The sequence below is a fragment of the Branchiostoma lanceolatum genome, chromosome 18 (genome assembly GCF_035083965.1).
Source record: "Branchiostoma lanceolatum isolate klBraLanc5 chromosome 18, klBraLanc5.hap2, whole genome shotgun sequence".
NCBI classification, from domain to species: Eukaryota; Metazoa; Chordata; class Leptocardii; order Amphioxiformes; family Branchiostomatidae; genus Branchiostoma; species Branchiostoma lanceolatum.
The window spans coordinates 14,220,128-14,235,508 of NC_089739.1; the positions used below are offsets into that span (position 1 = coordinate 14,220,128).

Sequence of the window (15,381 nt, forward strand, 5' to 3'; positions counted from 1 at the left end):
ATACGTCAAATTGAAACAGCAAAATGCTCTGGATATCAAAATGGCGAGAAGATGTACTCAAGGCTATGAAAAAAAAAATGTTGCTTAGATGTAACCCATGTCTCATGTCTCAAGTGTTGTTGTTATAAGACATAATCTTATCTAGTGCCAAGACACCGAATTACATGCGTGTGAACATCGGAAATCCGGGCTTGAATCCTAAAATAAAAGAAGGAAATCCAGTACTTTCTTTTATCTTGCCTCCTTTAAGGCTTTCTTGGCGGTGCCGGCGTTTATTTTATTTTTTTGAGGAGCACTGATTCGTAATTTTCAACATTTCGACGCCAGCTTCTTTTGCTGGAGGAATTATATGTGACCGGGCGGTAGATACATTCGAATTTTTCAAGCAATATCGAACCTGGCCCTGATATGTTGAAAATCGCGAATCAGCGGTTCTTCTAAAAATAAACGCCGGCGCCGCCCAGAACGCCTGCAAAGTAGGTTATTTCTAATCGACCATCTAGCAGCTTAGTCTGGAGTCCAGCCTTCTTAGCTTCAGTCCGCTACTCAAGCTCCGCTAAGCTACGAAGGCTGGACTCCAGGCTACTAGCTATATCAGCCGCGATTAGCATATTTTTCACGCTAGAATCTTACAGTTTTGAAAATGCTAGCGATGATATGTAATGACACAATATTCGATGTACATAGCAGTCAGATTGTCCGAAGCACAAATATCATCGCATATGTGAGATTATTGGTATTTCACTATAGATAGATACATGAATGTAGATTGTTTTTACCCAAAGAAAGAGCAAAAATAATATTGCACCTGCTCCTCTTTTTTTCATATTTAGGGGCACAAACTATCAAATATTTATAAGATTGGTCTCCATTGTGCAAAGAATGATTTTTATAGCTCTTCCATAATGCATTGCTCTCATAGTTTGTTTTGGTAAGGATGGGGTGGTCTAAAGTGACGCAAATAACTTTTTGATTTTGACCACCAGAAGCCTGACAAGTGCCATGAACGGCAAGCAACAGTCCGAAAGCATTTTTCAATGATTTGTACGATAGCTCTTTATCCCGTGTCGTATCACCATTACTAAGTAGATGTCGATGTTTGAAAAGAAATGACAGTGGCGTTATGAAGCGTAACGTCTAGAACTTTCAGCTGTCAAACACGGGAACCTGAGTTCGATACCTGCTTGCCCCCAGACATGTCTGGACATGCGCCCGGACTTCGTGCCCTTGGAAAAGGCACTTAACACCAATTTCTCTACTCAGGTGTAAATGAGTACCCAGCTTCAATTAGGGACTTCCCTCGGATAGGACGTTGAATGGAGGTCCCGTGTTTGGGGAGAGCCACACCCCGCGCACGTTAAAGAACCCACCACATCTTTCGAAAAAGAGTAGGGGCATGCCCCGGTGTGCGATGGTCCAAACCTGAAAGTCTGGTCTGGCCATGGGTTGACACCCTGAAAAGGTGATAGTCACCTGTTATGTCAATCCTTCCACAAAAGTGGTAAATCTAAATAAATGAATAAATAAATAAACAGCTTTTGCGGTGTAACGTCAACATTCAATAGAAATTAGATTGCTCAGTCCCAACAGCATGAATTAATGTATGGTTATTCTCCGTAAAGAAGCGAGAAATTAGATTGTATCTGTAACCTTTAATCGTTTTTAGAGGTACAAAGAATGATTTTTTGTATGACTTGGTATTTTTTGCTCTCATACTTTTTCTTTCATTTCGTTGAGTAAAAAGAATAAACTTATTTAGAATATACTATTAAATGCAAGCAAAGAGCGCAAACAAAACAAATACAATATACAATGAAATTGCAAATGAGCAATCACGATAGCCTTGATTTCCGGTCATACATAGATCACCTTGTTTAATATGAGCCTCTATCTCCTGTATTTCCTTATTTCAGCTGCAATTACTTTTGTAACACAGGTGTGACTAAATTCAAATTGATAACGGTTCCCTGTTCGCCATTCTGTACTGTATTAAGTACATATTTCCTTACGAGTGTCGAGTGAAAAAGAAAAACTGCTTTCAGGATGTACGTCACTGAAAGAGTCAAAGATCATGTGAACGTTGCACTTCAAGGTAGCCTTGCCTCTAGATATAGATACTTGACTTTGTTTATTTTTTTTATTAGGATTTTGTTTGTACGTATCATATCTATAGTGCTTGAAAATGGTGTGTGTGTGTGGCCGTGGGGGGGGGGGGGAGGGTAACGTTCCAGGAAAGCTACCTTCTTCACCAGTACTGAAAATTTTTAACATCGTGATGGCTATCTCTAAGAGATGAATGATTTACTTTCCCTCGGTTGTATTTTGTTATGAACGAAACATTTTTCTGCAAACCCAAATGGCATATGAGTAGAAATCTGATACCTGAAATATGTTATGCTGGAACGTTGACATGCATGTTTCAAACTCTGCTTTTGTTGTCAATCGTTAGTAGCATTTTGCTTCTTGGTGATGATACCCTGTATTAGACCAAGTAAGTAATAACCTTTTTCTTCAAACTGTTTAATGTATTTGTTACGTAGAAAATTGAGGTGTTATTTTCTCCTACGACTCCTGACCTTTTCTTTGGAATATTGCGACCAAAACAATGAAGTAGCAATATAATTTGTCTCAACCTACAAATTACGATGTTTGAAGCTCTTCTAATATCGTTATCGGTTATATCTTTGTAGGTTTACCTGTAAAGATTTGGTTAACGAAATCAAAGACAAAGAACCGAAGTAAATCATTTGCCTGGGTCTTTTATTTCTGACTTTACGAAGTAAACGTAAAATCACAGGGTGACACGACCAACCTGGTACAATACTTAACTGGTATCATTCAGATATCCGAAAAGTAGCATCATGCTGGTGGGGCATCAGAAAACTTGGAAAATAACAGTTGTCTTGTTGTGTGGTTTTCATCAACCAAATCCTTGTGCTGTTACTGATCAAGGGCTATGTCTGTACAAAAACCTCAAATAACGGACTAATAAACAACAAACACAAAAAAACAACACCAGACCGTTCTTCCACGTGTATCTTTATGCGATCTGCCACAACATAAGTATTCGCTAGATTAAAGGGATACTAGTGAGACGGTATTGAAAAAAATTGAAAACTAAGAGAGTGAGATTGTCACAACGTAATACGAGGTTTTTACATCATTATCAGATGCATGCTTTTTATCTCAGACTTACATGTATGCATAAAGGTATCATGATATCGCGTTGGGCAAAGAAAAGACGACAAATGATGTTTATGCAGTAGGCTGTTTTCATATTTAGTGAACGAAGTAATTTGTCTCGATCGTGCACACATTTTGATTTGATGTTGTTGAAGAGAGGTACAAAGCACTTTTGGTCTCGGGCTTCTCCTAAATCAGCGACAGCCTCGGCTGGGGTAGGACGTACTTTTGCTGTCCAGAAACTGTTGAGCAGTCGTTACGTTTCCCTAGCTGCCCTTTTCTGTGAGATACGCCAACCGACAAGTGGCATCATGTCGGGAGGGCAGCAGCGGCCACAGACTTGGAACCCTGGAGGTAGGCTAACAGTAGTTTTAGACTTTACAGTTTGTCCTTCCATCAGTCAAACTTAAACTGTTCTTGCTAGAAGACATTTATAATAGAGATGTTCGCGTTGTTCAGTTTCTCGTCTGTAGGAGCATATATACGATCTAAGAATTATTTTGAAATTGTAAGTATTATGTAGGATCAACTGTTGAAATACAAAATAATGCGTAGTATTGACTGTTGAAATACCAAATGGTGCTTAGTATTAGGTGTTGAAATACAAAACATTGACTAGTATCATGTTGAAATACAAAATGATGCTAAGTATTTGCTGTTCAAATTCAAAATGATGCATAGGATTTGCTGTTGAAATACAAAATGATGCTCAGTGCTACCTGCTCTTACCTTGGTGTTGATAGTAATAGAAAAATGGCTGACTAATTGGTCTCATGCTGTTTTTCTCAATCTGAAACGTTTGAGAAAATAAGAGAAATATATATTAAGGTAACTTTATCGATTTCACCTTTTTCTTTTCTGTGTGTGTGTGTTTGTGTTTGTGATTGTGTGTGTGTGTGTGTATGTGTGTGGTTTGTCCAACTAGGTAAATTATCTTTATGAAATCTAATAAAGTACCGTAAATGCAGGAGTGGTCGCGGTGGTTTCATGTTCGCTGTTTTCGCGGTGACCGTTTCACCGCGAACTTAAAACCACTGCTAACACCCCATTTTCGCCTTAGCGCCAAATAAAAACCACGGGAACTTGCATTTACAGTATATTGAACGGATTCGAATCTGACCGTGTCGTCTGTTGAAATTCGATGTTACATTTGGGTGGTATTTGCAAACGAACAGTACCATTCATTCGCTCACTTAATGATTCTACCAGTTAATATACATTATACATATTTCATATGTTTTGTTTAATATTTTGCTTTTGTGACAAATAAGGATAACTGTTGCCTAGAATTTTAAATCCTGTCAAGTTTTCAGCATTTTTTTTTACATGTGACCTAAAGTAGTTCTTATGTTTGCATTTATCAACCATGCAGGTACCACGCCCACGCATGCGCAGCAGCCTCCGAAAGACTGGAGGACACTTGCAAACTTGGGGGCGTCTATACCCAACAGTCTGTACGTCTCAAGGGCAGGTAGGACATTTTTAAGCTCCTATAGCTGGGCGGGCGGTCGGGCTTCACTAGAGCTCCACTTCTTTAGGCTTTTTTTTAGTTCTTTTTCATCCAGCCATATTTCATTTCACAGTTATCCACTTTAACACATACCCTCATATACAGTAGTAACTTTTCAAGGCCCCTGGTCGCCCTTGGGTTGTGTATTTTTACCCCTTTTTAGCTTAGTCTACTAGTACCGTGCCCCCCTCCCCACACTTGGATCGTGTCTGACGCTGTTTACCATCTCTACCGGTGAGACCGTTCCTATTTTACATTCTCTATAGTATATCTTTTCTCATTGTACTCATTTATATTTACCATGTAATTCCTCCCCGGCAGCGTGGCGCTCCTCCTTCCCGAGTAGGAGAGAAACACTGCAGGTCGAGTAGCATGCATGCCACATGTGTACCAATAATTTTGGGCGCCATTTTGCTAACCATTCACCTCATTGTCTTACTTGTTAGTCCGGAACACCATCCCTCCCCCTTCACTCCAAGGCATGAAGGCATCCCTCACAGCCCTAACCAAATCTTTAACAGTCCATTTCCATTAACTACCTTGCTGGACATCAGACATGCCATCCACCCCTCTAAGCTTGCACTTGTCTCTATCTTTTTAAACTCTAAGGTTAAACTGGCACCTCATCGCAGACCTAAACTCACCCTTTTCTGTATAGCTCTCATAATACTTCTGTCTGGAGATGTGGAGTTGAATCCGGGACCTAGGGCACCAAAGTACCCCTGCGGCGTATGCCATCAAGCCGTCAGGTGGGAAACGGTCAGTGGCCGGCAAGCCATCTGCTGCGACTAATGCGATGTATGGTATCATACTGATTGCATGGGTATGTCAGCACCGGCCTACAATGCCATCAACAATCCTAACGTGTCCTGGATTTGCTGCTCCTGCGGCCTACCCAACTTCAGCTCCAGTCTTTTCAACACTACAGTCTTTGAAACTTCTAATTGTTTTTCCTCTTTCGACACCAGCACCTGTTCCAGTCCAGCAAGATCTATAGGCTCCCCTATCGCTACCTCTTCGCCTATTAGTCACAATGTTACCCAACCACCTCGTGACCGCACACACACCAAACCAGTCAGGACCTGTGTCATCAATTTCCGATCCATCCGTAACAAGGTACCTGAACTGCATGCTTTCTGCGAAGCTGTGCAACCAGACATTGTTGTTGGCACTGAGACATGGTTGGACTCGTCAGTGGGCAGCAGTGAAGTCTTTCCGGACACGTTCAATGTGTTCAGGAGAGACAGAGCTGGCCGGGGAGGGGGTGTGCTTGTTGCTGTAAAGAACAACATCATTGCAACCCACCACCCTGAACAGGAATGTCCCTGCGAGTTGACGTGGGTCCAGGTCCAGCTGGCTAACAGTAAGTCCATTTACATCGGGGCCTACTATCGCCCCCCCCCCACTGCTGGTCAGGATGACTTTGCAGCACTAGAAAGATCAGTGCTGCAAATGCGGGCAAATAACAACAATGCCCACATCTGGCTAGCAGGGGACTTCAACTTGCCAGATGCGACCTGGAACCCCGAAGCAAATACCATCGCTCCTAACCCATCCAGTCTCACGAGCAAGTACATCAGCCATGCCAATGACTGCGGTCTGGAACAAATGGTCTGCGAACCAACTCACACTGTGGGACAAACTTCGAACACCCTGGATCTGTTTCTCACCACAAATTCCACCTTAGTGGAGAGAGTCAAAATCTTGCCAGGTCTCAGCGATCATGACATCCCGCTGATTGACGTTCAAGTAAAGCCCCAAACATCAAACACGAAAGACGGTCTGAACTTTTCTCCAAGGCTAGGAGATCCAACTCCCATGAAGCCTGGGCAAAGTTCAAGAGGTGTAGGAAGGGAGTTAAGCAGAGAGTTAGGAAGGCCCATAGGGATTATGTTTCCAACTACCTTGAGACAAACATCGAGGATAATCCCAAGGCCTTTTGGAGCTATGTCAAATCTCTCAGACAGGACTCTACTGGTGCATCGGCCATAAGACACCAGGGGGTGCTAACATCTGACCCCCAGGAAAAGGCTGATGCACTGGGAGCCCAGTTTGAGTCAGTGTTTACCAGGGAGGATAAATCTACCGTTCCTACCCTTGGCGAATCCATAGTTCCAACTATCCCCCCCCCTTAACATCTCAGTGGAGGGGGTAGCCAAACAGCTCTCTAGTCTTAATCCCAGCAAGTCCACAGGACCAGACGGAATACCACATCGCCTCCTGAAAACTGTTGCCGAGCAAATTGCGCCAATACTTCAGACAATATTCTCCCAATCAATATCTACGGGAGACGTACCTGAGGATTGGAGAACAGCTAACATCGCTCCAATCTTCAAAAAGGGTGACAGAACAATGCCTTCCAACTATAGGCCGGTGTCTTTGACATCGGTCTGTGGCAAAGTGCTTGAACACATCGTGCACAGCCACATGATGAAACATCTTGACACTCATGGCGTTCTGTCCCCGGCGCAGCACGGTTTCAGGAAGGGTCTGTCCTGTGAGAGCCAGCTGGTACTCACCCTCCAAGACTTGGCCAACAATCTTGACCATAACAAACAGGTCGATGTCGCGGTGCTTGACTTTAGCAAGGCATTCGACACCGTGCCCCACGAGCGGCTGCTAAGCAAGCTCGAGCACTACGGCATTTCTGACCTTCTTCAGTCTTGGTTTAGGGCCTTCCTAACATAGAGAACCCAGAGGGTTGTCTTTGACGGCGGAACATCTAAAGCTGTCAGGGTCACCTCTGGAGTCCCTCAGGGTACAGTGATAGGCCCTTTGCTCTTTCTACTGTACATTAACGACCTCCCCAGCTCCGTAGATTCACACGTTCGATTATTTGCCGACGATTGCTTGATTTATCGAACTATCAGCACGCCTTCTGACGCACGAGGTCTACAGTCTGATCTTGATGCGCTAACAGATTGGCAAAATCGTTGGCTTATGTCGTTCAATCCCTCTAAATGCCACATCCTCCATATCACCCGTAAAAAGCACCCCATCCTAACCCAGTACTCCCTAAGTGGAGAAGCCCTCACCGGTGTCAAGTCCCACCCCTATCTTGGAGTACAACTGTCCGACGATCTGCTGTGGGACACCCATATCAACTACGCCACTAGCAAAGACGGCAGGGTACTAGGGGTCATTCGGCGCAATTTGACGCATTGTCCATCTAGGGTCAAGGCCACTTGTTACAACGCGCTGGTGCGGCCCCACTTGGAATATAGTGCCACCGTCTGGACCCGTACACCACCAAAGGGATACAGGCGGTGGAGGCCGTCCAGCGCAGGGCCGCCCGAGTGACTCTGAATGACTACCGGCAGACTAGCAGCGTGACACAAATGCTCAATGACCTGCAGTGGACCCTTCTCTCTGAAAGGAGGAGGAACGCCCGCCTCACCTTTTTCTATAAGCTAGTTAATAACCTCATCAATATTAATACAGATAGTCTACTGAAACCAGCTCAGGGGCGCACCCGGGGAAGCCACACGCTCAAATTTCAACCTCTTTACGCCCGAACAGACTCCTACAAATACTCATACTTTCCCCGCACCATACCCGAGTGTAACGCCCTGCCTGGCGCGGTTGTTACGGCTCCCACCGTTGAGTCTTTCCGCGCCAGGCTGGAGGCCTGCCCGCCTTAGCCTGGGACCTCCCCCCCCCCCCCCCTACTTTGCCCCTAGCGGGGTTATCTGGGGGTATTTTTGTTGATGTTGATTGATGTCCACGGAGGTCCATTGCTAGAAAAAGTTTCCAAATTAAAGCCCCCCTCTAACTAGAGCCTGCATACCGTAATGTCAGAAATAAACTAGTACGCGAAATATTACTTGCTAAGTCTAATTACAACAGCCGTCTCGCTGACTCCTTGACGTCTTCTCCTTGTTCTAGTAAGAAATGGTGGCACATTGTTAAATCTTTCTATTGTAGCAAAGTGAGTTCTAATATTCCTCCCTTAAGGTCAGGTCACTTGTATGTAACTGATTCTTGTGAAAAGGCAACCATGTTCAACAATTTTTTCACTGCTCAGGCCTCTGTAGATGACACCAAGGCAAGCCTCCCACAACTTGATTTTCTCACTGATGTCCGATTTTCAGAATGTTTTACCACACCTGCCGAGATTGAACTCTATGTATCCGCTCTAGATATATCCAAAGCGTGTGGTCACGATAATGTTGATAATCGCTTTCTTAAACTCATATGCCCTTATATATCTGATAAGATCGCCTACGTTTTCAATTTGTCATTTTGCCATGGTGTCTTTCCAAAGGCCTGGAAACGGGCAAACGTGGTTCCAATTTTCAAAAAGGGAGAACCAGATTATGTTTCTAATTATCGCCCCGTATCTCTGTTGCCCTGTTTGTCCAAAATCTTAGAAAAAATTGTAGCCAAACACTTGTATAACCATTTGATGTCTCAAAATTTACTATATTCCCTCCAGTCGGGCTTCATCCGCGGAGATTCGACAGTAAATCAACTTATTTGTATTACTGATAAAATCTTTAATGCTCTAGATTCCAACAAAGAAGTCAGAGCGGTTTACTTAGACTTTTCTAGAGCATTTGACAAAGTCTGGCATAAAGGACTTATTTTCAAGCTGCAGAGAAACGGGGTCGACGGCCCAATCTTAAATTGGTTCCATAGCTACCTCTCTGACAGAGAGCAAAGAGTTGTTATTGATGGTCAATGTTCGGATTGGAGTTATGTTGGCGCAGGTGTACCTCAGGGTTCAGTTTTAGGGCCTCTCTTATTTCTTGTCTTCATTAATGACATGGTGGACGGTCTAGTTACATGCCCTTTTTTATTTGCTGACGATAGTTCATTATTGGACATTGTGGAAGATCCTAACGTTACAGCTGATCGACTCAATACTGATCTTAGGAAGATATCATTTTGGTCTTCAACATGGCTTATGAACCTAAACCCTTTAAAGACTGAAGAAATGTGTTTTTCTAAGAAATCAAATCCTCCCGACCACCCCCCTCTTCTTCTTGATAACTGTGTTATCAAATCAGTCAAAACCCACAAGCATATAGGGACTTTTCTTACGTCCACCTTGTCATGGGAAACACAAATTTCTCATATGATTGGCAAGGCGTCCAAACGAGTGTCCACTCTTAACAAATTGAAATTCAGATTATCTCGAACAGTACTTGATGTTATTTATAAATCCTTTATTCGTCCTCTCCTTGAATATGCTGACATTATTTGGCATGGATGTACTTTATATGATTCCCAGCGATTAGAACGTGTCCAATACGAATGCGCGCTTGCAGTCTCAGGGACTGTAAGAGGGTCTTCGTATTCTTCGCTACTTTCTGAATTAGGTTGGGAAAAACTTTCGGATCGTCGTCACGTTCACTCTCTGATCATGTTCTACAAAATTGTCCATGGCCATACTCGCCAGTATCTTAAGGATTTGATCCCTCCTGAAGTCTCCATTTCTACTTCTTATAATCTTCGCAACAAACTTAATCTAAGGATACCGCTCTGCTCTACAACTCGATATCAAAAGTCTTTTATTCCTTATGCAACGCATCATTGGAACGGTCTTGGTATAGCTGTTCGATCCTTAAATCTTTCGTTGTTTAAAAAACATCTAGTGAAATTAGTACGTCCCTCTTTCTATTCACATTTTAGTCATGGCCCCCGGTACACTTGCGCCCTCCTCACACGCCTTCGCACCGGCACGTGCAGTCTTAACCTAAGTTTATTTACACGCAACTTAGCAACAAGTCCAGCCTGCACTTGCGGATGTCGAAGCGAAAGCGTTGCTCATTATCTTTTGTACTGCCCTATATACAATCAACAAAGACTCAACCTTCTGGGCAACCTAAGGAACCTTTTAGCCCCTATTCTTGATATCGATACTTTGTCTGATCAAGCCTTCATTTATTTATTATTAAGAGGTTCATCCTTTGTTTCGTATGATTTCAACTGTAACATTTTAGGCTTGACTCAGCACTATATTTTGACAAGCAGACGTTTTAAAACTTAGTTCAGGTATATTTATATATTCATTGTTTGTTTGTTAGCTTGTTTGTATTGGACGACCCAATTGCTGTTTCTCATTGCTATTGTACTTGTCTATGTAACTTGTATTTTTTTTCCAGAGGTGATGCTTAATATTAGCTTCAGCTAGAGTACATCACCTCTGTGTCCTGTATATTCTTCTGTTGTTTAATAAAAAAAAAAAAACTAGAGCCTCGGCACGCTGGTGGCGTCGCTGCGTCCTTAACTGGATTTGCGTTACTCTTGACTCTATATAATGGGAATATCATTTAAAACGTACAAGTATGACCAAAAAGACAGAAAAAAAAGGGAGTCCCTTAAGATATTTTTACCATTCGTTGGTTATAGTGTATCAGGCAGGGGCGATGGCGTCAATTTTTGATGTGTCGTGATTGTTTATAAGCGAAGGCGTAACAATTTTTGAAATGAGATTATGCTGATTATGAAATACTACTTTGCTCTCTCAATTCGTCTTCTAGAATGTGGTTGATGTTGCAAAAAAAGAAGTGTCTAGTTTATTGCATTGTTTTTCTCTTTTACAGATGCAACCTATGCTGTAGCTGCAGAGGCTGGACTCAAAACAAAATGTTGGCATCTTTTCAAGAAGCTGTTACAAATCGCAGGCACTTTATTTATTGTGGTCATCGCTATTCTACTTCCATACTTTGCAGGTCAGTTTTGGTCTTTTTACATGGCAGAATAATGATTTTAATGACTGGTGTAACGTTTGAATATTGCTCAGCTAAATAGCAATCAATTAAGCTGGGCAACTGTGTTTTTATTTCATGTCCTTTTATTCCAGTTAAAGTCACTGGTCTTTCTGGAGAGGTTGTGACTCTTTCTGCAGACACCGACAAACGAGTTACCCAGCTGGAAAGTAAGTAGCGAGTACTGTTTTCGCATAAACAAATCTGGCAATATACAGATTGCTAAAACTTTATGTTTGTTTGTTTGTTTGTTTGTTTGTTTATTGACAAAATATCCATTGGTGTAGTGCCCTAAGTCACACTACTAGTCTTCCTGGACTTATAACTTGACATAACAATAAATGCAGTAGACATAACAGTACATGCAATGCCAATGACAACGACAACATAACGAGCAGCATGACAATATAAAGTCTAAAAAATAAGTATATTTAACATGTTGTTGATATTTGCTTTGCCTTTCACAATCGTCAGTGAAATAATTGAAAACATATATATTTACATTATGTATTCAGTACTTGTGACTTTCAGAAATGTTTGAATCCTACATTATTTCACTATCCACTCAAGTCAAGTTATTTCGAAATGAAACAGTGCAAAATATTTGGTTAACAATTTCCTTCATTTTATAAGAATTATTTCAAAACTGTTTTTAATAGATGTGGTCACTACTCTTTCTGAAGAGATGAAGAGATGGATTATGATCACTGAAGAACGAGTGACCAAAATGGAAGGTAAGTAGTAAGCCCTGATATTATAGAATATATTTCTAAAACTGAGGATGACTGCTTTACCTTTACCTTATTTCTAAAGCAGGAGGATTGTTGTAGATTGGATATCTTTTCCCTTTAGGTACCTTATTATTGAATCATACTTTTTTAGATATCACTTTGGTTTTTTATACGTCATTATGTACCATATTATACATTCTATGTTATAATCCTGCCAGCGAATAACGACATGTGTGATACAGAAAAGAGTTGACCATTTACAGGTGAAAAGGGACCTGTGGTGTCAGCTGGGCCTGTCGGACCTCTTGGGCCTCCTGGTCCTCCAGGAGGTAAAGGAGCCATGGGGCCGGCTGGCCCTCCCGGAGAAAAGGGGGATATAGGGCCGGCTGGTCCTGTGTCTGCTGGAACATCTGGTCCTCCAGGAGAAAAGGGAGCCATGGGGCCGGCTGGACCTCCCGGAGAAAAGGGGGATATAGGGCCGGCTGGTCCTGTGTCTGGCGGGAGTCCTGGTCCTCCAGGAGAGAAGGGACCCATGGGGCCTGCTGGCCCTGCCTCTACCGGGCCTCCTGGGCTACCTGGACTCCCCGGACCTGCTGGTCCCAGGGGAAAGAATGGGTCTCCCGGGCCTATTGGGCCTGCTGGACCGCCTGGTAACCCAACATGCCCGAGAACTGGACATGGAGGTAAGACACCATTTATGTTCATTCCAAAACCTCTGAAAATTTAATTCTGGTTTTAATGCGCAATCTCTGCAATTGTTATACGTGTAGGGGAGGATTGGTCAGAACAGTTCACATGCGTATAGTCTTCACAGTTTTTAGGTTATATGACTACAGTTTTCGGGTATTTGGGGGTATAGCCATACACGTTGCCCTTCTTTTGCATGAAATAATCTCACACTTGGTTCATTGTCCCAAACTACGTGGAGATATCCACAGAAAGGGCTTCTTATTGGCTGAGGGGAAGTAGCCACGTGCTAAATGGACACAAAATATTTTTCAGCCGGATCTTGTCCCAGCGGCTATGAAAGGAAGCGCGGAATGTGCTACAAGGTGTTCAACACACCTAAGACCTTCATCGACTCGGTCACAAGCTGTCGTGAAGATGGAGGTACCCTTGCCATGCCCCGAGACGCTGACACCAACGCCTTCCTAGCCTTCTTGGAGGCAGAGATAACCAGGCACTGGTCGGCATATGATCGCTGGTTCTGGATTGGACTTCATGATCAAGAAATAGAGGGTACATTTAAGTGGTTGGATGGCTCGGCACTTGGAGGGTACAAACTGTGGGGTCTAGGACAACCAAATAACGGTCAGGGCGATGAAGACTGCGTCGCCTCTGGCAATGTACCTCTCCAAGGACACAAGTGGTACGACTTCCCATGCCACAATCATTTCCGCTTCATCTGCCAGGTCACTCCAGGTACTTCACATAATCTATTATCATTTCTCTAAACTAGTTGATATACTAAACTGAATCTGAACTAACTTCATGTACTTGTCTGTTGGTTGGAATGTGCCTCCAAATCATTCATGATGTTTCTGCAAAGATTGTTGACGATTTTGTACACTCTATTGTCTCTACAGGACGTACCTAGGCAACATGCTGCGCCCTCTCCAAAATTTGTGCATTGTGGGACGGTTCTTCAAAAGAAAAATCAGAGCTAGAAAACATGGCGATTGTCGAAGCTAGGGCTAAAGCAAGATGCCAAAAAAGCAAGTTTGTTTTACAATACTCTTTGAAGCCTGGTAGTTGACTAATTGAACGATAGCAAGTAATGTTGTGCAGTGTTGCTTTCAGTAACTGTAGCATGGATCTGTCAAGTTTTATTATGATGTCGATATTATTCATTGCAGTGAAAAAATAAGTGTCAATCTGATCACCTTGTCAAAATAAGCTGTGTAAAAGTTAATTGAATCAATCAGCTGCACATTGTCAATAAATCAAATGTTTCACAAGATTAATGATTACATCTTATGTCATAAATCGAGAGATAAAAGAGCTGTCTGTCACATGGTGCAGTTTAAATGAGAAATGATAATTAGCTTCTCAATTGAACCAGGAACAAGCGTGAAGCAAACATAGCAAATTAACTTCTGCAATTGTTACACAACAACTATCAGAGACAACAACATCTAGACAAAAATGTAATTGTGATATGTAATGATGGAGGATATCTGTTTAATGTTAGTTTAATAATAGCCAACCATTAAAAGGTTGACAGAGCTTTTCATTTGATGCACTTGAGGAAATGATGCAATTGTGTGATTTGACGTAACAATAGTAAAATGACTTCTGGAACTGCCGACAACACTAGCCAACAATCTCTGGGCAATGATGTAATTGTAACTTGTAGTAATGGAGTGTTTCGTGTTAGTCAACCGTTATATTATTAAAATTAGCATGTTGACAGAATTCGAAATTGATGTAATTGTGAGATTTGATGTTATGGATAGAAGTATAGCCAGTGATATTAGTAAACCCTTAGTAATCCCAGAAAATGTACTTTAAGAGCTTTCTTAGCGTTACTCTTATTTGGTCACTTGTCAGCAAAGTAAATCAGAGTGTGCCAATTTTATATGACGTGAGGAAAAGCGAGAGGTACCTTGCTATTTAGCTTTGTCAGTGAGTTTGTTTCTTGAAATATTGCCATTTTAATGGGTGCAATGCAATTTTTTTGTCATTTGTTCTCGTATCTATTCTCAATAACATGCGAGGAAGTTCTGTCTATCAGTAAGAAAAAAAACTTCGAATTGTAACAGCAAAGTTCTCTGAATAGCAAAATGGCAAAGAGCTGTACTCAAGAGTATGGAAAGCTAAGAAAAATAAACATGGTGTTTAGACGAAACCCATCATGTCTCAAGCGTTATCAGTATCTTTAAACATAATTCATCTAGTGCCAAGATAGTTACTGAAATAATTTTGTGTTTACCACTAGAATTTAGGCTGGAATCTTACAACAAAAGAAGAAAAAAACATAATTTTCGTCGGCATTTAACTTTCACGTTAGAATCTTTTAGTTTTGGAGATTTTAGCAAAGATAACGTTGGGTAACATAAATTCGTGGGGTACTTAAATTCGGGTATTTTCGAAAACGGGTGTTGTTTAGGGATATGTGCTAGATGCAACATCAGTAATACCGCTAGAAATGCAAACTTGACAGACTAACGTATTCAGAACACTGTCTGAAAAGCTTCGATAAGCATGCATTAGAAGGCGACGAGGACAAAAACTCTCCGTCCCT

At 42.0% G+C, this 15,381-nt stretch overlaps 1 protein-coding gene across 1 annotated transcript; it reads left to right on the forward strand.

The window, feature by feature from the left end:
- The first annotated feature begins 12,553 nt into the window (after window positions 1-12,553).
- LOC136424370 (collectin-11-like) lies at window positions 12,554-14,985 on the forward strand. Its single transcript, XM_066412939.1, has 3 exons — window positions 12,554-12,820; window positions 13,140-13,559; window positions 13,724-14,985. The coding sequence occupies exons 1-3, from the start codon at window positions 12,574-12,576 to the stop codon at window positions 13,732-13,734; spliced, it is 678 nt and encodes a 225-aa protein (XP_066269036.1). The 5' UTR covers window positions 12,554-12,573; the 3' UTR covers window positions 13,735-14,985.
- Window positions 14,986-15,381: the final 396 nt, after the last annotated feature.